The 23,436-nt window shown below is 41.6% G+C and overlaps 1 protein-coding gene across 3 annotated transcripts in view; it reads right to left on the bottom strand.

The window, feature by feature from the left end:
• The window catches only part of Tenm3 (teneurin transmembrane protein 3), a 606,148-nt gene that overhangs the window by 97,647 nt on the left and 485,065 nt on the right, over positions 1–23,436 (bottom strand). For all 3 annotated transcript variants that reach the window (XM_050147272.1, XM_050147274.1, XM_050147273.1), the window contains 6 exons: positions 22,085–22,299; positions 16,535–16,754; positions 16,047–16,148; positions 15,689–15,883; positions 14,326–14,526; positions 7,378–7,563 (listed from right to left, as the gene is read on the bottom strand). In XM_050147272.1, coding sequence (XP_050003229.1) covers positions 7,378–7,563; positions 14,326–14,526; positions 15,689–15,883; positions 16,047–16,148; positions 16,535–16,754; positions 22,085–22,299 — 1,119 coding nt within the window. The remainder of the gene's footprint in view (positions 1–7,377; positions 7,564–14,325; positions 14,527–15,688; positions 15,884–16,046; positions 16,149–16,534; positions 16,755–22,084; positions 22,300–23,436) is intronic.

Raw genomic sequence — 23,436 nt, 5'->3', positions numbered from 1 at the left:
CACATATGAAATTATATAAGTTCTATTATCCAACATGTCTTTTTTTTTTTAAGACAGGGTTTCTCTGTGTAATTCTACCTACCTGTCATTGTATAGACCAGGCTGGTCTTGAACTCAGAGATCTGCCTGCCTCTGCCTTCCGAGTGCTGGGATTAAAGGTGTGTGCCACCACATCCAGCTATCTAATATATTCTAATCAGGGAAAATTACTTAAAGAGATCTGTAAGGTGATAAGAATTCTATTTGCATATATGCCAAGCCATATANTTATATTTGTCTGTGGCAGGATCCTCGGGACTGGCACGTCTCCATACACTCTCTGACCATGATAGTATATGGCTCTAGGTAAGTCAGCGGACGGGACGGCAAGAATAGCTCTGAACTTTTAGAGTATTTTCAGTAACGACCACAGACAGAAATTTGATTTCATACCCCATAAACATACCCCTCATCCCATCTAAACTCAATGTATCTCCTAGTTCACTTTTTCCTTAGTGGAACTGTCGAAGCATCTATCGCTGTTCTAGGGTTGCCATGCACAAAGAGACTTGTCCTGCAAAGGAACACAAGAGGGACGGAGGTCTTGAGTAATTTGTAAGCATCATAGCAACACATGGCTGTGTGAAGTCACGGTCTCGTTGTGGGATCTTATAAGCGGTCTGTATAAATGACAGACCCTGGGACTTAAGCTCTGGCAGCTTTCCAGTAAAGCTGGCATTGTTTAAGACTCAGGTATGGTCTTTTTCTCACCCACTACTCCCCACTGACCAACAGGAAATTGCTTCCAGGGTAGCCTAGGTTGCTCTTTCACTTCTTACAGCCTTGTAGTAGTAACTTAGCCCACTTGTTTTGGGGGTGGGGACAGGATGATTATAAATAGCGTTTGAACAAAAGAATACTTTTAAAAAAACCCATCCAGTCTTACTATATTAATTCCAAAGTCGGGAAAACATTACAGACAAAAAAAAATTGGAGTTATAAAACTACTAAATTTGTCAAGTAAACAAAGCGCTAATAAGTTCTTAGTTTTCAAAACTGTCACTTAGTCTTTCCTTTGACCAGAAATTATTGCTCTTACACTATTGTCGGAGGTGAGACGTGAAACAGCAACCTAGGCTGGCCACACTGGCGAAGGTTCTGGCCCCTTTCTCCCACACTGCTCGGCAGATAACTCCCCGGCTGTTACACTGCAATTTCCCATTTCTCGTCTTCAGCGTTCCAAAGTCAAGGGCAACCTCGCTGTTTAAAGGAAGGGTGCAGAGTACAGTGTGTCTGAGTTGTGTCTGGGCAGACAACCAGCATGCTTTTGTGATCATTAACAATCTTGTTTCCCATCATACTGAGGAATTAGAATAAAATCAAATAGCCAGTCTTCTGTAGCTTTAAGGAATTAGTGTTTCCCCTAGGTCAAATTTCCATTTGAATTGCCACAAAGTACATGAAAAATCAATGCTGTTCAATAGACAGCTCTGCATTGAGACATTACTAGAGGAAAAATATCATACTACACACCCTACCTTTGTTTTTATATCACGATGTTCAAAAACAACTCTCTGTCTCCCAGTCCCCTGTCATACAGGCCCTTGTTAAACAATGTCTACTCTGACATAAGGTTCTGTCTTACAACAAGATGGGAATTCTACGAACTCTTTAAGTAAATGCCTTTGGCAGGTTTTCTTATTTTGTTTTGTTTTGTTTTGTTTTTAAAGACAGGGTTTCTCCGTGGTTTTGGAGCCTGTCCTGGAACTAGCTCTTGTAGACCAGGCTGGCCTCGAACTCCCAGAGATCTGCCTGCCTCTGCCTCCCGAGTGCTGGAATTAAAGGCGTGCGCCACTACTGCCCGGCTTTTTTTGCTTTTTAAATGTCAACACCTAAACCATGGTCTGGGTTGCAGTTTGTAAGGCAACTAAAACTCGAAACTACCGAGCTCTCTTTTATAGGCACTTGAGTAAATGCTATAATTCACAGAACAGCAGTTCATTTCATTCCAACAATTCTTTGATGCATGTGATATTCACAATCTGTGTAAGAGAAAACATATGTAGAGAGTGTAAATGAATTGTTCAAGGTCACTCAATTTTTCAGCAAGGACACAAGTCCTCCGGCTCCCAGGAATCTGTAAACTGTACTTCAAAATCTTACATAAATATCAATTAGTATAATCACCTGCCATTAGAATGCTAACTCCACCCGATGCTAAGGACAGTTAAGACACAAGCCGTGCTGAACCACAGAAATGACTTAGAGGTCTGTGTATTATAAAAACAGTTAATGATCCTTTTAAACGGAACAGTACTCAGTACGTATCACAGAGAAATTGCACAGCAATGCTCAGTGACAGAGAAACAAATTTCCAAGTAAAAAGTGATGGGGATGTGTAGTACCTACAAAGTGGATCTCAGGACCTCTTAACAAGTGGACACGATTCCTTCCTATGGCAAATGAAAAGGCAGAAGGAAACTGAGGCAGCAAGGGAACCCTGTGCTTATGTTTCCTACCTTCGCATACTCAGCAGAGACCATTCTAGAACTGCAAATGACCCCGAGGGTCCTTCACACAGGGCAAGGATCCAAGAGACTTAATCCTATGGGATGACGGATGGAACAGAACAAAGCCCAAGAACCAGCCCCCTTCTAGAAAGAATCCCAAAGCTTTACCACGAAAGTGGAGACAAAAATCCCCAACCCCCACACCTACAGAATTCTGGGATTGTTGAGGTTTACTGAAACGGAGATTTAAATATTTCAGAGGAGGCTTATTCTAAGATGTAAGTATGCTCTCCAACCAGTGGTTCTTCTGTTACTGATGTAAGTCCATTTTTCCCTTTTTGGTTCCCTGGAGAAATGGAAACTATCGATCAGCTCGAGAAGACAGCTACCTACAGAGCTTGCTGAGAGCCTTCTTGTCCTCTGTGACAACTCTCCATGGCCGAGAACAATCAAATGCTAGCCAACACCCTTACGGCCTCTTCAGGACTCAATCTCATCTCTCGTTTCTGTGCACTCAGATAGATACAAATGGATGACACAGGGAAAAATCTTTTCAATACAAGCTGAAAAAGAAAGGCCCTTGTGGAAGTTAGAGATTAATGAATACTCAAAATGAGGCAATTAGGGGTTCTCACAGCCCGGGACTTTCCACTGGCTCTGCATTCTGCTTGGAAATAACACGTAGCACATGCGGAGGCAGGATTTCTGGTTCCGTGACCAGTTAAATTGAGGTACAGGCCAGCCACATACAGCTGTCCCTTCTTTAGCCAGGAGAGGGAACCGAACCAGCCAAGTTGCCTTCCTGTGTTTATAGGCTCCGAATCCAGTTAAACACTGTGATAGGAACTCACTCGATTTGGTCATAACTCGTCAGTATCACACCGTCACGGATTTGAACTATCAGAGAGCAGTTCTAAACCTGACTCTTCTCAATTCTCACAGTACAGAATTGCTTAGCCTTCTTACATATACTGATAGTCACATGACACCCAAATTATGTCAACAGTCATTTGCAAGACATTCAATTACATTCCGCAGATTTTTGACTTGCTTCTGGGGTCCTCTACAATATCCTTGCATGCTTCCTAGCTCATGAGAAACAAACACGGGCGCATGTATAGGATAATCCTTTCATCTAGGGATGAGCCACAGTCCGAAAGGAAGCGATTGCAACTGCACAGCTATATTAGTGCCATGTACTACTACTCTCAAATACGCTAATGACAAGTTCTGCTGCCCACAGGAGGTGGCTCTTTCAGTAAAACGCCTCTTGCCTCTTCATTCATAAAAGGACACAACCATCCCAAGTGCCTTCTGCGGAGGCAGAGAAAGATGTCTCTTTTAATCAGCACGTTGCTGCAAACCAGTCTCCCATTGCTTTATTTTCCGTCTGCATGCACCACTAGGCGAAGTGCAACCCAAGAAAGCAGGACTTGGCACAAGTCCTGGAGAGGAACGTGCCTAATTTACCGGACTCGTGATTTGTAACAAGAGGAAAATACGAGCAGGCTAATAAAAATACCAGGACGGAACCCTGTGAGGTCAGAGCCGGTGTCCAGTGGGTACGCCGGATCCCTGACGGTTTTGCTATCAACATGCCCACGGTTTTATGAAAGCATGAACTGGGTTTATGAAGATAGTAAGATGTCTAATGAATAGTCTTTTGTTTTCTATTGAGAACCTGTGTAGGCTTCGAACTCTTTCACTTCTCCCCCACTTCTCTTTCAATTAACCTCCCTGTCTGTAGTCTATGAGCCGACACATACTACGGAGAAAGGAAAAGAAAATCTCGTTGATTTATGAGCAGTCTCTCCGAAGATGACAGTTTCTTTTTAGCCAGATATATGTTTGAATTGAGAGGAACTGCATAGACTAGTAACCGTCCCAAATGAGAAAATGCTACACTGTTTCCTGGTTGCTTTGCCAGCAGCTCACGAATGGTCCCTGGGCTACACTGTGGCGCACACACAGGTAGCGAGCAGACAGAAGAAGGGCAACCGCATCTTTGCGTGACAAAACTGGACTCATTCTAATGGCACAAAAGAGCAGAGTAGAATTTCAAAGTGTCTCTGAGAATCGAACCCAGGGCCTTGTGTACACGGGCCTGACATTTTACCACTGAGCTATAGCCACAGCTCTAAAGGGGCTCTACATCTTTTAAAAGATTCACGTCCAAGCAGGTCCTTTATTTCCTGTGCTGGAGTAGAAAGCGACACAATTAATAAAAGCAATAGAAAATGAAATTGTCAACCAGCGAGGCAAGAAGCATCCATCTGCAATAAAAAAGATCCAGTATACTAACAAAAATCTTCCTTGTTTCCAAACAAGTAGAGCATTGTTTAAGAAGCACTTATTCGTAGGAAACTGTTCTATATCAACCTGCCAATGCCAGTAAAGACAGAGCCACGGAAGAACTTTTTGAGGAGCTATTGGGTGGTAGTCCTATGTGCCTATTAGAAGCTTTCTGATATATTTCTGTTTTTTTTAAAGCTATGCATATCCATTTGTTGTCCTTCTGAGGATACATAGTCAGATATATAGTGCTTATGCTCCTAGCTAGAATTAATTTGTGCGATGCAAAAAGCATATTTTTGTGTTCCTGCCTTTGGTGTATGAGGACTCCGAGATTCAGGGGCGGAGCTGTTTGGACATAGGGGTACTGTATGGTCCTTTGAGTGTCCAAGGAGAGATACAGAGAGCCTGCTTGTCAACTGTTTTCTGTCTTAATGTGGCAACATGAGCTTCATGTGGTCCCTGTTCTAGAAGCCTCTCAGAGATCAGAAGGGAGAGCCACATCACAGCTGGGATGAACCCTGGGCAAGGGCTGTGAACATGTATGTCTGTGGATGACTTGGGCATACTGAATCTTTCCCCACATCAGGCCGTGACTTCACCATCAACAGGTCACCGTGAGGGTGTCGCACAGATGATGATGCAGACGGGACCTTCGGAAGATGGTGGGGCTGGGTCCCGTGTGACATCTGAATTCTGCACACTCCCTGCATTGCTACATGTCCTGCGCCCACAAGGAGCCCTTGGGAGGAAGTCTGCACACACATTAGTGCATCCTGACCTGGAGAAAGGCTGGCGCTCCACGTGACTCCAGACTCTGATGCATCCCTCTTTCTGATCTCTGTACACTACAGTCACGACTCCAGTCACCTCCGAGTCCTGGAGTCATCACACAAGGTCACCAAACACCAAGGACTGTGGTGGGACCCTTGAAACAGATTTCAGGGTGGCCAACAACATTGCAAAGAACCTTTTATAGGGTCGGTAAAGGCAAAACTGTGCTAACTTATAAAAAGAGGTTGGATTTTAATTGTGGGATGGGGTGGGGGTAAGTGTGTGCACATGACTGCAGAACTCTGACACTCTGATAACACGTGTGAGCTCAAGTTTCTCATGAGGGAATTTCTTGCTACCCAATTCCTGTAAGCAGAAAAAAGAAGGCCATCATTCATACACACTGGAAGAATACATTGTTTCAATTACCGATAAAGCTCCCAAAGAGTTTCATCAAATTTTACCCTGTGACCACAAAATATTTCAGAAAACATGGTGCCTTACCTTCTGAAATTGCCAGCCTGTCAATTACCATCAGTGATGGATATTTCTAATGAGGTGAGGGATTTATGACCTCCTCTACCTTTCTAACACACTTTGTTAGCTGAACATTTTAATTCTGTACTTTGAATGAGAAGGGAATACTGAGTATGCTGAAAAGGCAGTATTTTATCTGTTCTAGACACTTTTAAATTCGCATTACATGTTGGTGAGTACAACCCTAGCCTACCATTTTTCTCTTTTATCTATCTATCTATCTATCTATCTATCTATCTATCTATCTATCTATTTATTATGTATACAATATTCTGTCTGTATGCCTGAAGGCCAGAAGAGGGCGACAGACCTCATTACAGATGGTTGTGAGCCACCATGTGGTTTCTGGGAATTGAACTCAGGACCTTTGGAAGAGCGGGCAATGCTCTTAACCACTGAGCCATCTCTTCAGTCCCCCATTTTTTTTCTTTAAAAAACTGTTTTTGGTCTGAGAGATCTGGTTGATATTTTATTCAGCTTCCAGGTATTGGTGAACATTCCCGTGTTTGAAGAAGTGTCAGGCCTACAAAGAACAGCTACACTTGGGCTTATTCTAGTTTACTTCCAGTGAAGTCGCAATAGAAAGGCAAAAACAAAACAAAAAAACAAAACAAAACAAAACAAAAACAAAACAAAAAACAAAAACAAAAAAAAACTTCTTAGTAGAAACTCACAGTACCAAAAGACTAAGAAGAGTGATTCTGTAGATCAACAAAGCCCATGGAGTTGGGAAAATTTACAAACAAAAATGTCAAGTAGAAGGTATGCTTGCTATTAAGAGGTGCAGTATCAGTAGGGAACACTAGCAGCCGGCACTTAAGATGAAGCCATGCCATGGTGGTCGGTTGAGAGCTCTTGGGTGCTGAGCAGATCTGGCTCGCAGCTGACCAAAGTGGACGGCTTACAAACAAGGCACTGAAATATCTTTCTGTGACTCCATTTTCTTGGTGGCCACCACACCAAGCAACGCGTTCCCATTCTTACACCTCACATTCAGGTCGGCTCCTCTAACAAGAAATAAATTATTGTAAGACATAGACAGTAATTACAAATGAAACTCTTCTTTGTAAGAAGATTAAAAAAAAAATGAATGTGAAGAGGTGATCTTCCAAGTTAAAAGACAGCCAAGAATTCGCTCTTTCACAGGAGATGGAGGATCGAGAGAAGTACGTTAAGGGTTGGGGCGGGGCTCGGGGGTGGATTGCTAGTCTATCGGGTTGGTGGGTTCGGGTCCAGCGCAGACAGAACCGCACTACGGAAAGCACTAGAAGTCTGGTGGGCCTACCAATCGTGCAGTGCTCCCCGTTCCATCCTTGGCTGCATTCACACTTGCCGTCCTTGCAGGTCCCGTGCTCGGCACAACGCGGGTGGCAGGCTCTCTGATTGCACGCAGGGCCGGTCCAGCCTTCCTCACACCGACAGGTGCCTCCCATGCAAACACCGTGTGTGCCGCAGTCCACGGAACAGATTTCTGCGTTGCCAGAAAGAGGAATCCAGGCAAGAGAAAAGAATGGGTGGGGGTGAGAAGGAGGATTATTAAGGCCTCTTGCATTTGTCAAAGTGAAAAGCAAAGTCACTGTAAACCGCAAGTACCGCGCGCCAGGTTCATTTCGGCTTTGCCAAGTAGCAACTGCGGATGGTGGAATTTTACATTCTTTCATAGTCTTTAATTTTATATGTGGCGATGTGGGTACATAAAACACGCACAATAAATAAATGCTTGGGAAAATTTCTTTATATATAAAGAGATGTTATACATGAAATACTACGTATATGGAATAATCATATATAAATACATAAGACTACTCATTGGCAGCCAAGAAAGAAACATGGACACCAAAATGAAGAGATATTTGAGTAGCTAAGTGTGTCAAATATTTAACAGAAGTTGCATTATATACAGTTACTGAGAAATGAAATGGGTTGATTGCTAAAGCCATGGCTTAAATATTTTTAAATATTCAGAAACTTTAAGGCAGCTCTATTATAGAAGTACATTAGCTTGCTCGCACATGCAGGCATGCTGGCTAAAAAAGGGGAAATGTTGTTTTTCCTATTTAGTAAATTTGCACTCCTGACAGCTACAAATTGCTTAGCCCACATAATAGAAAACCAGTTTAATAATATATATACACATCGACTCTGTCATTTGAAAAACAAAGATTTTCATCTGTTGGGATTTCTGAAAGGCGCACAATGACCAAATGCCTTCAAATTGTGTAACACTGGATTAAGCCTTTAAAAAGATTTCAGACGTCTGAAGTAATTTTTTTTTATATAAAGCTTTCTAAAGAGCTTTATTTAACTAGGTCTAACTGAGAAAGAGGGAGGAAGAGAGGGAGAGGGAACTTTGAAGGACATTTGAGCTTTTATTTTTTATGTATAAAGTTAACTGTGGATTTTATTCTCAGATTGCAAAACTACTGTTGCATTCTGAGTTTTCATTCCAAAACCATTTCTAACGAATAAAAACAAGCGATGGTTGCCTTTCTTCTTTACAATAAAAGAAGTAAGCATTTCTATCGTCATATACTCCTATTTCCACACCCAGTCCCCAATGATACTTCTCGGGCACCATCCTTATCCACATTCTTATCTACTTTTGACACCCCAGGAAGGCACTTTAAAAACTGTACCATTTCTTACAAACAACACTGAGGCCATTAACTGGGACAGAGTTGTGTCTCTGGTTTGTTTTTCCATCCTTGGTTTTTCTATAGCCTTTGAATTAAATTTTTGATTAAGAGGCGAAGATGGTTTGATTAATTCCAGAGCCAACACAACATGAACTCAGCATCAGAACAGGGGTGTCTTTTGGAGGTCCCCCTTTCATTCAGTGGAATCAATTTTTCATTAGGGAGAAGTTGTTTATCAGCATTTAACACACTGGCTCTGAGCAAGGTGCGTCAATCTTTGTAATGAACTTATTAATTAGAGTTAATTTAATTGAAGTGGAATTGAAGGGCTAATTAATGGACACACCACTGACGGAGACAGAGGGAAACTCGGCTGCCTCCAAACCTGTAAACTTTCTCACACAAATAATTCATTTCTCTCTTAATAGCTTTACCCAACGCTCTGCTTATAAATTCGACACTCTTATTGAATCTAGATATCCGAAGGTCATTTTCACAATGGCAAAGGAGGTGGCTGGCAGCCTTTCCCCTTTAGGATTCATTTAGTTGAAAACGTTAGATTTATAGTAAATGTTCAGCCACATATGTAAGTGAACAATAATATTGGGATAAGCTGTCGGTCAGATGATCTGGGCGGACACGAGAGAAGATGCACTTATAGGCCGAGCATGAACACTTTAAGGCCATTGCAATTTATCTTAAGCTTTCTGTCTTTTTACAGCTGATAATTGAGTTTCATATTTTTCTATAATATTTAATCTTGATTTCTCATTTATTCCGAGTTTAATGTGTTGCACTTCTGCTTTGAATGGAGGGAATAAAGATGGACAGAGCAAAGATCTCCACCGCCTTTCTAGTTGTATTTAGAGTTCAAGAGTTTTTAAAAATGTAGATGGAATTTTTATTTTGATTCTCAGCTATAAAGTAATTATGTCAGCGTGGGTAATATCAAATCTAAACACGTAAGATAATACAGGAGACGGATAGCCACTTTCATCTTTGAACTAACATTTACTGTTTGCTATTCGTGCCAAAATGATTTTATGAGGATGGATGCCATTTTTAGCCATTCAGTGTGTAAGATTCTCATGGAACAAAACCAGTGGGCACTCCATCTGTTCCTCTGCGGCTTCGACCAGACTGTGAAGCAAACTGGAAATGATGTCATTCCAGCGTGGGTTACTTTACAGGAAGTATTATTAGACCTGCCCTCCTGAGAGAGAGACTTACGCATCCCTATACAACTGACTGGATTTTCTTTGTGAAATGCATTTTTTTTGTGTGTGTGTACAGGAACTAGAAGTGTAACTAAGTAACAATTCAGAAATAAATAAATACTTATTTTGATTCTTATAATTAAAATATGTATTTCTTAAGAAAACTGGTCAAACCAAATGAATATGAACAGTGTTCTGCACTCACGCTTGGCTTGATAAACATCAGTTGAAAAAGACTTCCTAAAACTCTTTAGGCCCTTATACAATCCAGACTCCATTTTATGATTTTCTTATTTATCTAAACATATCATTTATTGGCAGTCATGAATTTTCTAACCAAAAATTTGGGCTATTATTTCAACAAAGCAGGCATACACATACAATAAATTCTGTCTGCTTTGAGAGGTCTGTGCTAATGATGGAGGGTCAATCAGAGGGAGGGAGGGAAGAGGGGAAATTGTCAGAGTGAGGGAAGGAGGGAGGGAGAGAGGGAGGGAAGAGAGACTGAGAGATAGGAAATGAGAAAATCCAGTCTTGGGTTAAAAAGGAACGCTGTGAATCTATTATATATTAGCTATAGAAAATTTCCTTATTTCCAGGATTCTACTTAAATCAGGGATGAATCTGCCTGGTAGATTTTGAATCCCAGGGGAGAAGGGATGCGACCCAAGTTTCTCAAAATGCCAGGAAAGCAGAACTGATAGTTTCCTTGTTTCCCCCAACCCTGTCTTTAAAATTGACAGTGATCTGTGGTTGGAGGGAGGACTGAGCAGCGAAGAGCACTGGCCTCCCTGGCAGCCGTTCTGGGCCCAGTTCCCAGCATCCACATGTTGGCTCACAACTGTCTGGAAGTCCAATTCCAAAAGACTCAGTGCCTTCTGGGCTCTGTGGGCACTGGGCAAGCACATGGTACACACACACACACACACACATACATGCAGACAACACACACACACACAATGAATAAATCTATAGGGAAAAAAATCAACCAACCATGCAAAGGATCTGCAGGGCAATATTTTGCTTTACTTTATACTACCAGGACAGATTAATGAAGAACATCATTTCATTCCATGGCTCTGAGATTTGGGGAGCATGGAGATTACTTTTCAGTGGAAGCGCCTCTGAATAGACAGGAATGGACACAAGCTATAGTTCACCTCTACCAACTCCTACTGCTTGCTAACACCCCCAGCACTACCAAGGCATCACGGCTGCCACTGCACCCGAGGCTGTAGTCTACCCATTCCTCTCTTAGCGTGTATCTGAATTTAACGACCATCCTAGTAACGGGATCTGAACTAGTAATGGTGCTATCATCCCCACTTTGTAAACCACCAAATGGAGGCACAGGGAAGCTATACACCTTGTCCTACCTAGAGAAGGCAGCTGAATGACTGATCTAAAGGCAGAATCCAGAGTGAGGGGTGGGACACAGTGGGAGAGCTCTTGCCCAAGTGTGCTTAAGGTCCCCGGGTCCCCCACCCAGAACTGGAATAAAAAACAATAGAAATGGATTGGACATGAGCCGTTGGACCCCCATGATCTTAAGTACATTTGAGAAGCAGGAGACGAGGGTGCAGAAGGGCGCTGCCCACCTCTGGGCTTCGCACAGAACACGCGCACTTACCCAGCACTGCTGGAAAAAGAGTTTTCCTTCTCCCTTCTTGCCCTTCATTTTCCTCCTCCTCTTCCCTGCTTTTCAAACATTTACTTTTGTTTGAGTTCCCTTCATTTTCTCCCCTTCCCACTAATTCCAAGCAGCCTCTGCTGTCAGCTGTGTCTTTCTCCTGACACCATGGTCTCTTTTAGACGACACTGGCAAAGGCCTCCAGCTTCCCCTGCTTTGAACCTTCCACGTTTCTCGCCAAACCTCCGTATCTTAGTTTTTCAGAAACTGCCGTCTATTATTCGTTTACAGCACTGCTCCTATGAATCTTTCCCATTTCTATTGATTCCGAACGACTTACTCTCTCATCGGGCCACACTTCGGTGACGTCTTCTTGCTTGTCTCCTAACTCAACTGGCAATTACTTAGTGTTGGGCCTGAGACCACCCTCATCTTAGCACGCACACCATGGCCGCCAGCGGATTTTGTTTAGTGTGGCATTTCCAAGCTACAACCCTCATAATGGGGGCCACCTACTGTCTACCTCAGTTATTCTTTCTTCCCAGACTGTCCCAATGTTATTGTAATATTCTCACAGTTATAACTTCCTCACAACTGTAACTTCCAAATCTCAGCCGCAGGAGTGGTAGGAGTATTTGGATTTTATTATCAAGATATCACATTTTATGGTGCTACTTATTTGTATTTATTGCAGCAAGTTAGCTTCGTTTTGTTTAATTTTTATTTAATTTTTTAATTTTTATATTAATCTTGATATAAAGTTCAGATTGTCTTTGAACCTTTGATTCTCCAGCCTCACCCTGTGGAGAGTTGGGAGTCAAGGCGTGTCCACGATGCCCAGCTTCTAGCAAGCTCTTTACACACACCAAGTCATCCCCACAGCCCCTCAGAGAGGATCATTCCGTGGTTTTACAATGAGCAAACTGAGACACACAGTAATTTTCTAATGACTAAAGATCCATGAAACAGACTTGGCGATGAACGCATGTCTCCGACTTCGCAGTCCAAGTCCTCAGACATGTTCCAACGGTTTCCTTAGTCACAAACGGCTCCTTCCCTGCCTCTCCCCTGAGACTGCCGTGTTTAAATGAAGGCAAAAAGTGTTACTAGAAGTCCCTGAGAAAATTTTCAGGGTTCGTCAAGATGGGATCACTTCTCTGAGTTTAGCGAATTATTCTGTGTAACACTTGGTATGATATTATACTGGCGTCTAGTTATTTCACGCGTGCTCCTCTTAGCTCCCAATTAAAACTGCAGTTTTCTAAGCTGAATGGCATCTTCTCACACTGTGTGACTAATGACTGGGAATATCATGGAATTAGTTCTGAAGTTGTAACCAGCATTAAAAAAAAAAAAGAAAGAAAAATTAGATTTGGAAAAAAAAATCAGCAAGTTCCATTTTGTACAATGTCCATTTCAGCAATGTCTGAATATGTGCAAAAATGTCTGCATACTAGTGCATAATATCACTGTCATTCCCTTATAATCATAATTTAAAATCCACGTTGAACTAGTGCATATAATAGTTACAGACACACTCTTTAGTGTGATCATATTTAGCCTCCTGTTGTTAGATAAGTTTGTTTGAAGCTGCGGATTATTCGTCCACGGTAAAAAGCGCCCGCATTTCTGGGCTTGCTGGCACATACCCATGTCCCGGATGGAGATTGGATAGTGAGCACAAGGTCACTTTCTCTTATGCAGTAAATCTGAGGCCAGCTCCGGCTACACGAGGCCCTGTTTCAACTACGACAACCACCTACTCCTAACAGGGCTTCCATCCTCAAGCTGGAGACAGACATACAGATCCTGATGCAAATCAATATTTCCATCCAGGGAGAGTGAAGAAGATAGGGCTGTCCTAGGCAGATAAAAGGCAATCCTCTCCAATACTAAAGAAGAGAGAATTTCTAAAATTGTTTTTATTGAGCTATATATTTTTCTCCGCTCTCCTTCCTTCCTTCCTCCCTCCCCTTCTGTCCTCTCCCATGGTCCCCATGCTCTCGATTTACTCAGGAGATCTTCTGTTTGTCTACTTCCTATGTAGTTTAGATCCATGTATGTCTCTCTTAGGGTCCTCACTGTTGTCTAGGTTCTCTGGGATTGTGAATTGTAGGCTGGTTTTTCATTGCTTTATATCTAAAAGCCACTCATGAGTGAGTACATATTGTATTTGTCTTTCTGGGTCTGGGTTACTTCACTCAATATGATGTTTTCTGGATCCATCCATTTGCCTACAAATTCCAAGATGTCATTATTTTTTTTCGCTGTGTAGTACTCCATTGTGTAAATGTACCACATTTTTCTTATTCATTGAGAAGAGAGAATTTTTCATAATAAATTACCTGAGCTTATTTCCTTCTATTTATTTATTATTGTTTTAGCTTATTTTCTTCTTATAAAGAATAACTACTTCATTGCTTGGATCATTTATATTCTAAAAAAAACCCCACTTGATTACATAATTAAGTTTACCAAAGTGTGCTTTTGAAAGTCAAATATCCCATCCAATCTACATGGGAAGTAGAAAAAGACAAGATTTTTCTGAGTAAATTGGGAGCATGGGGATCATGGGAGAGGGCAGAAGGTGAGGGGGAGGAAGGGAGTGGAGCAGATAAAAATATATAGTTCAATAAAAATAAAAACATTGTATTTATCACTATTGATAAAGTTTCTTATTAATGTTAAGAAAGTCAAATATTCCAAATCGTAAGTAAATTACTATAAATATTCACATTAGGTGACCTCACCATTTGAGCAGTCGGGGCCAGTCCAGTTTGGGTCACAAGTGCAGGAGCCACTCTCTTGAAGGTATGTGCCATGGCCTGAGCACTGGTCTGGACACATGGTCTTCAGAATCTCACAGTTGCTGCCGCCCCATCCTGGATTGCAGTGACACTCCCCATGGATACACACCCCATGGTTAGAGCATCCAGGGTCCAGACAGTCCGCTGGCGTCAAGAGATGAGAACCGTTTTAGTCAAGCTGAACGGGATCATAGCACATGCAGGCTAAAGAATCAACTCTTAGTCCACGACGAGAATGTTTTAGACAATCGAACATCCACCCACCCACCATTCTCAAGAGCTCATTTCTGAAAAAGCAGAGAGCTGTAATCCAGTCACACATTAAGAACCAACCTGATGTCATTTAGGTAACTGAGACCCTTGTTTCATGACTCAGACTTGCTCTCGGGGGTTCAGGCAATTGCTCTGGGTTCTGCCTTAAGCAGTCAGAACTCCTGCCTTTTCAAGAGCAGACCCTGTACATCCTGACCTGCTCCATGACCACTGAGCACTGACAGCTACACGGGAGCCTCAAATTGTTCCAGAAATAAATGAGTTGCACACTCTATCCTTCTTAATTCACTTTAATGTGCTTTAGATGATGAGATTTAATTTAGCAATTTGACTCAATAAAACTTTACACTTGTACGGTCAATGGCCTGAAAATTTAATTCCAGGGACTTAATTGCATTACTTTGTGAGTTCAGATCAATAAAATCAATTTGATTGGAGAACGGAAATGGTGCCTTTTTTTTGTTTTCCAAAAAAAAAAAAAAAATAACCAAACCCAACAACAATAACAAAAAACCCAAAACCAAAACTCCAGTGTAACTGCACTTCACAGTATAGTGGCTCGACTCTCAACATCACATACAGTGATGGCGGAATCCCACAAACCCACAATGCTGTTCTTATTCATTACATTACATTCAATTGTTTTTTCTTTCTAGAGATGCCAAAGAAGTCGGCATCAATGTAAAAAGCTAAAAAGTAACATCAACAAGTCAGTCTTTTGTTGGGTTTCAAGACACAAGTCCTTGCTTGCTTTCTCGAAATCAAAATAAATAAATAAACAAACAAATAAATAAATAAAGATAAAAGTAGAATTACTCAAACTACAGAAACAGAGCAAAAGGATTTTTTTGGTATTAGTTCTTTTTATTAGTCAGAGCATTAAAAAAACAATGCATCCATAACTACGGAGATAAAATTGCTTTCATAAGGAAGCATGTGAAAGAGAGATTCATTCGCCAAACTGAAGATTACAGATTTAATCTCTCTCTTTATGGCAATAACAATAGGATTCGGTAAATATTGACATGTTTACCTTCTTCACAGTTTTCTCCTTTGTATCCCGAGTTGCAAGCGCAAGAGCCCATGATGCAAATCCCACGACCCCCACACTGCGGGTCAATGCATTGGGTCGTCGGGACATCACACTCCGTGCCCTTCCAGCCACTGAAGCACAGGCAGCGGCCCTTGGAGTACTGCCCATTGCCACTACAGAGCACGGGACAGGCTGCTGTGAAATGACACACGACAGAAGGATCAGCGGCCACGGTTTCCGTTGAGCCTCCCGCGGAACAAGTGAGGGGCCGTTCCCACCCCCCCCTTTCTCCTCCCGTGTTGCATGGGTTCCTACAGCTTATTTACACCGGCTTAAGAAGGGAATCCAGCTTGCGTACCTCTTGAACAATCCGGGCCCAGAAACCCTGGGAAACAATGGCAAGTTCCAGAAACACACTCTCCATTTCCATGGCAATTTCGGGGGCATTCCACCACGGACTCTGAAGAAGACAGAGGGAGCATTTGTGAGGTGCCTGCCTCTCTCAGAAGTGGTCATTCTTTTCGCGTTAGTTAGATGGTGATGCAGTTATGCATAGCACACTCCATAGCCCTCAAATCGATTAATAAATAATATATAATATATATAACATATATAAATATAAGGTATCTGTAGAGTGACGTAAAGCAGTAATGCTTTCAATGCAGGTTTTTAAAGCGTTCTCTCCCCCACAGTAGTTTATGTCTTACAGAGCTGCAGTGCTTGCTGTATATTCACAAATGAACAACGCAAAAACAGTGCACTTTACAAGTGCGTCATCACCTAGGAACCACGCGAGTTTGAGTTCAGGCAGTAGGTGGGAAAGGATGTGTTGACGAGGACTCTTACCTATAACGATGGTGTTAAAAGACACTGGCTCTGGATTTTTTCCATCGTTATAAAAAGCCAGATGCCAGATTCCAGAATCCAAGTACTGGATGAAGCCAGCCTCGTGCAGGCTGACGGATCTCGCCTGCCGCCCGGCTCTCTCGGCTCTTTCGGAATCCACCAGATTCCGCTGCTCTCTTGCTATTAACCGGCTGCCGTCCAGGAGCTCCACAAAGTCGTACTGGAGGTGAGGGTAAGGGAAGCGGTTAGTGGCCGGAAACAACACTCGTATTGCTGCTGCTTCAAGCTTTGCTCTTTTGCAAATAAATACAGTGTTAGCAAGAAGTTCTTGATTGGCAAGTCCAGGCATGATATCTGAGGATGAGGACCGCCTGCTGCCTCCCCTCGTATTTAAGTTGAAATGATCGTCCTCTTCCTTCTGAGGCTTCCAAATTCGGTTCTCCTAACCAATAACAAGTTTGGGAAATTTTGGCAGTATGAGGATATGAATATGAAATCTCTGTGAGTTTACTCAGACCACGAATGGCTTAAGATCTACTCCTACTTCATGCTTAAGTATAGCAACCACTGTGGTTTAGCCTGCACTGGGATTATTCTTAATCCTGGAAGCCGCTCTTTGGGAAAGTCATTCATTGCTACTCTCGGGGACTCTTTAGGAGGTGCAGGAGGACCTCCATGGGGGCAGTGGTGCAGTTGGTCTATGACCTCGGGTGTGCCATGCTGCAGAGCCAGGGTTATTTCCACCAATGCACCACATTGCTCTCCTGGCTAACGCGACCATCTGAACTTCTGTGGAATTTTTACGCGAATATGGTCAGCTTACACATACTTAATGAAGTGCCTTTATAGTCTTTATCAAAGTTTAATAAACTGATTAACAGATGGGCTTGGGATGGAGAAACAACATGTAGAGTTAAGGACATGACGGCAGCCATCCTTGAAGCTACCTTTTGTTTCTACAATTATTAATCCCAGACATTGGAGGTTAAAGGAAATGAGAATTTAAACTAGAGTATTATTGACGACAATGGAGTAAAATTTTCTTAACAAAGGCCAGTGAATTTGGAAGATACCAAAAAGACTCCAGCGTTGTTTTTAATAAGCCTTTTAGCTAATAACGTCCTTAAAAAGTGCATTGATTGTATTGCTGCTACACACTTGTCCAGTTTCATTTTACTTTTAAGACACAGCTACTGGAAAAGCTCACGAATATATGTGATTTTTTAAAAATACAATGGTTATTGGAGGAAAAAAAATCTTACATGGTTTTCTTAATCCAGTCACATAAAAATAAAATTAGTTGTTGGAATTTCTGGGAATTGTATTTAAATAGGCTGCCACTGTGCAGACCACAGATATCTACTCTTGCAGCAAGAGAATTTAATATGTGACTCAGTATAGGACTTATTGAAATATTTGCATAAAAGCATTTTTGTTCTTTGGTTAGTAATATGAAAAACAGATGCAAAATATATGCTAACTTCATTAGCACTCAAAAATTTTAAATTTCCTTACAAGGATGAAAATAATGATTTCTCCAGCTATTTGTTAAAAGTTACTGGAATTTTATTCTCTCATGGTTAGAGGAGAACACCGTCAGAATTTTAAGGGTGTCCCCCCTTCAAATAAGTCATCTCCATTTCCTATCGGATTTAAATATTTATATTATCATGGCAAAAAGCGAGAAAAAGTTTCCTTTTGTGGCCCAATACAGGCACTTTCCTCTTCTAACATTACATACAGTAGCTGAAAATGGAAAGGGTAGAACAGTTGGCGTTTTAACTGGTCTTTCGAGTCTACAGTTGGTCACCACTGCCAACACAGTGGTGGGCACTTGTACCAGACCTGAACGACAACGGAACTCTAGAGTGGCGGGAACTGTGACGTGGTTGATGGCCTCTAGCCATCTAACAGATGGAGGCTGTTGTCATGGCATGCCACAGCTGACGTCAGGAGAGTGAGTCAAAACACCTGAAGGGAATTATGTTCTTCAAACTGTAACCATCTCCATCCCAATCAAATGGCTCCTTCTTCAGGCGTAACACGGTCATATACGGGCAAGTCTGAGCTTTGCTCTGCGCACGCACGGGAACTGTAGAGGGACTGACTTTCGTGGGAGGGGGTCTTAGGATCTTATGCCTTTTTCAGTGTGAAATGCTTCGGGCTAATTCTGCAGTCTCAAACTCTGGAGAGCTGTCAGAGACAACATCTACACAGCCTGTGGATCTCACTAAATTGCAACTATTTCTATTCCCTTTAGGGGAAATTTTCTCATGATGTTGCCTTCTTATGCTATCACGAATAAAGATTTATTGTGTGTGTGTTAGATGCACATGTGTTATATACACACATGGATACGTGTCATATACTTTAAAGTTCTTTCTCAAGCGGCTTTGAACCTCAGTGTCTTAACAAGGTGCTGTGTAAAATCCGTAGAAGAAAAGGTTTCAGTGCTTTACTATTTCAATCAGCCATGTAAATGTAAAAATGCAAATACTTTTTTTCTGGTAGCTTGGTAGTTTACTTCTGAAAAGCTAAGACTGTCTGTCCAGCTGTTTTATCTATCCAGCTGTTTAATTCTTTCAGTTATTAAGTTGTGGGAACACAGAATCTTGGCTATGTCCTTCAATCAACTTTTGCTTTTTTTTTTAGGGGGGCAGCTAGTCCTGTCACATAGACCTTGTGGCCTTTAACTATCAAACCTCTTGCCTTGTCTCTCAGGTGCTGGCAGGGTAGGCATATGCCATCACACCCAGGCTTTACAAAACTTCGCTCCAAGTTTCTGCTGGTGGCAGAAACTTGTCTATCACCGAAACACAGCGAAGGAAAAAGTTTTAGAAATCTACCAATTCGAGTCTCTCATTTTACCAACAGACGCTGAGCCTTGGAGAAGTTAAGTTACTCATACAAGGTCACGTACAGCATAAAACCAAAATGTGGTAAAGGGAGTTTAGACCACAGGTTTCTGCCCCCTTTTGCTGAAACAGCCTTCAGGCAAACGCACTAACATACCACACATAGCACAGGACCTGCAGAGCTCAGAACTGCTTCCTTAGGCTTCCAACTGTCCAGGAGAATAAACCGGCCACCGGGGAGAGGAAAGTCAATTGGTTCCTTGGCAACGGTCAAATGGACAGTTTTATAAAGGGTCCCAAAGACTTTGACTTTCAAAACTCAAGTGACTATTCTGAGGGGCTGGCCAATTTTAATTATTTCAGGTTGATTTATTTAATGCTCCCCAGGAACAGAGAAATGTTCAAACCGGGCTGCTTTATAGCGTATTTCATGTTTAAACAGTGAACTTAGAAACAGCTGTTTGCTCTGCCGATCTTGAATAAGCCAGAGGAAGGAACTCTAATAACTAAGGCTTAAGAAAAAGCATACCCTACACAAATACATACACTGTGGTAGAAAAGAAGGATGGGTATTATGGGCGCTGTGCTGAAATAGCGGTGTGATTGTAAGAAAAGGTGAAGCTGCGTTTTTCATTCCCCAAATTCTGTGTGTTAATGCATCTCATGCAAAAATCCAGCTATATATACATTCTGAAACAAATGTTTATAAGCGCACAACACAATACACGCTTTTCAAAAACAACCCTGGCTGGCTTGGAACTTGCTACATGCAGAACAGGCTGGCCTTGAACTTTATCTGACAGCCCCTTAGCTTCTAACTCTCAAGCGCGTGAACCACCACGCCAGGACACAACACGTGTGCTTCATCTGAAATTAGTCTCAGGACACTTGAAGTTGCACATTCACAGGTGTGCATAATCTAGAGCACTCCTGAGCTGAAGAAAAAGAATTTCATTTCCCATGGAGTTTCAGCGGAGAGAGCTGTCTGTATCTTCCTGGACTATTCATGGAAATGCAATCTGTAATAATTGGAGTTCGAGCGAGTCACTTTCAGCTTTTTCTATCTCTGTGGAAACTGAGATGGGGCTATGATGGGGATTGCACCGAATATGCAAACAGCTCTGGATAAAACCCAGCATTTCCATAATATTAAGTCTCGCAGTCCATGAGTATGGAGTGGCTCTCCATGTTTTGGTGTCTGTCGTTTTTCTTCAGAGGTTTAAAGTCAGTATCACACCAGGGGCAATTTTAGAATTGGAGACATGTACATCACAACAAGTGTTTGTCCCAGAAGGAACCAAGGCCTTTACTTTGACATCTCAGATATGAGCCTATATTGTAATGTATTAGTCAAACATTAGATCTTTTAGAAATCATTCCTAGAATTACAGTATTTCTTTTGCATTGTGGCTTCTTTATTAGTATTTGGCTAATAATTCATAGTTCATACTCTAAGATTATAGAAAATAATTTCTTATAAGGTCACAGAATATGAAGTTTGTACAAAAATCTTGGCCTTTCTGTAAATGAAAAGAGAAACAATATGAAATCCCACGAGGAGATAAATTTATTATAAAATATGTCGAGCTCCTCTAAGCATGTATGAACTAATTAGTATGATTTTAATTCCTCTAATTACTAGCAGAATATATCTTGGATAAGTATCTCTTCCAATTGTATAGTAGATAATTCAAATATTTTCCTCTTAGACATTATGGAACATTTCTTTTTCTCCTGGGTACAGAGATTGAAACTTGGGGCCTCCTCTATTACATCTCATCCCCCACGAGACCTGTTTTAAATAACAAAATAACATTTTCCAAACACATACACCATGACTCAGCATTACTGACTTTATATTTTGTGGGAGATGGGATTGAATTTAGGATGTCACGGCCTCAAGATTGCAGGCAAGTGCTCTATGATGGGGTCATATTCGAGTCCTATTTTTTTTAACTTTGTAATTTATCTCACTAAGGCTAGCTTGAACTCATCATTCTTCTGCCTCAGCCTTCAGAGTCTGTGCAGCTAGGTTCTGGCTCAACTGTGGACATTTGATAATGGCTCTCCAGCTGTGGCTGTTATAGTGGGGGTATTTTCAGGCAAAGAATTGACTTTAAAATGCTTTAGATTCAGTAGTCCGAGAACCACACTGACTCCATCATGCTTGGTTTTCCATGAACCATCAACTATTCATCTTACTCTTCCTTTATTTCCAAAGACACACGATGATTAGAATTGGCAAAGTTAATAACTATCATGTTGGTTATTCTTGTGTTTCCATAATTTTTTCACTAAAAATTAATCTGCCATTTCAAAAATTGCTTTAACCGAATATCAACAGATTTAAGATGAATAGGTATACCTCTGTGCTATGCAAGGTATAAAAGCATCTGAAATGAGAACAGCATCCTGGAGAATCAACAGTGTGCTAGATATTCAGCTGATGCCCAATGCTCATCAAGTTCCTCAGACACATTTAGCCATTTTAAGCAATCATTAGCAATGCAAACCAGGCCCCCTTTCCTCCTCGTGATTCAGATGTCTCAAACAAGCAGGAACTTCAAACTTCTGTTTCAAAAGATTCACTTGGAAGTGATGGCTTCACCGTACAGCTGAGTTTCTGGGTTAGAGCAACATCTAGGAAACGCAAACCAGGAGCCCACATCCTACTGATGCCAACCCCCACTCTCACCTGCGTATGGGAAGGTGGTAAGCCTTTGCGGCCATATACTCCAATCAACGCATCCTTCTGAAGAGAGATGTTGAACTTAAGAAACTGTGGCTGGTCAATAAAGAGTTGCGATCTCCAGAAGACCCCGGGGGGAACCTCTTGAATTGCTCTCCGGCCAATATCAAGTTCTCCGGAATCTATGGTGTTATTTTCATGGGTAAATCCACCTAATTTTCCTGAATGTGAGAGACCCAGTGATGAAGAACAAAATATTAAAATAACAGGGTTTCCTTTCAAAACGTTATTTCCCCTTATTGGTCAGGAATCCTTCTTCTGATACGTGAGATACTCCCTTGTTTTTACTTTAAGAACTTTTTTGTTGGTTGGTCTGTTTGTTTGGTGATGTCTTTTTTTTTTTTTTTTTTGACTGTCTCTTATCTAGAATTCTTTAAGACATTTACGTCAAAATTCTCCAACTTCCCCCAAGGTATGGTAATCACTGAAGCTGTTTCCACACCGATGGTGTTTCTCACTTATTTGAAACAGAAATGTCTTATAAATTATACGCCTTGTTATTTCTTGGAAGAGATTTTGTCTGGTGCTTACTGGGTACTCTAACCATGTCATAATTCTGAAGAGTGTGAATTAAGGCAGGATGGATTACAGAGATTTCCAAACCAATCTTTAAGCAACCAATCAATGTTATCAGTTCATGTAGTCCTCTTTAAGTCATACGCCAGAAAAAAAAAATCACATGTCAGAAGAGGTGAGTAGAGGTAGTGGGCATCAAGATATAGAGGACAAGAGGGGCAGGGCTATATTCTCTGATGTTTTAAAGTCGGCTATCACAAGACTTCCTATTTCTTGACCTATCATGAGTACAAGTGGGCACACTGTTCCATCCTTCCTGAGGGAGCTTCAATCCTCAGGGGAAAACAAATAAACAATCAAACAAACCCTCCCCCCCCCCCCCCCCCGAGAATCCCTGCTATCTCCTAGCACCATGGCCAGGTTCAAGTTCCAAGGCTGTTTTTCAGGGTTGGTGTTCCCCTTCGCCTCTTCGCCGAGGTCCTTTCTTAGGGATCCTCCTGGTGACAAGAAGGGGTTTCACAATTTACTGCAAGGAGAAGCAAAAAGGAAAGCGCCCTGGAAAGCTGAGGAGACAGAAGGCGAATTATCCTCTATCAAATTCAACCCTTTTAAATTGATAAAAAGTTGACTTACCATTCCTTTTCCCTTTATTCATTAAACTGGAACTAGCCTCCAGAGAACTTGTTAATTCAAAAAATTTTGAGATTTAATCTCAAATCTGAGAATTATGTTCTATCCTAAAGAGGGGAGAGAGCCTTCTGTCTGTGATGACTTGTTAATAT

Source organism: Alexandromys fortis, unplaced genomic scaffold, assembly GCF_014885135.2.
Source record: "Alexandromys fortis isolate MF-2015 unplaced genomic scaffold, M_Fortis_MF-2015_v1.1 scaffold_32, whole genome shotgun sequence".
NCBI classification, from domain to species: Eukaryota; Metazoa; Chordata; class Mammalia; order Rodentia; family Cricetidae; genus Alexandromys; species Alexandromys fortis.
This window is presented reverse-complemented; position numbering and strand designations above follow the sequence as displayed.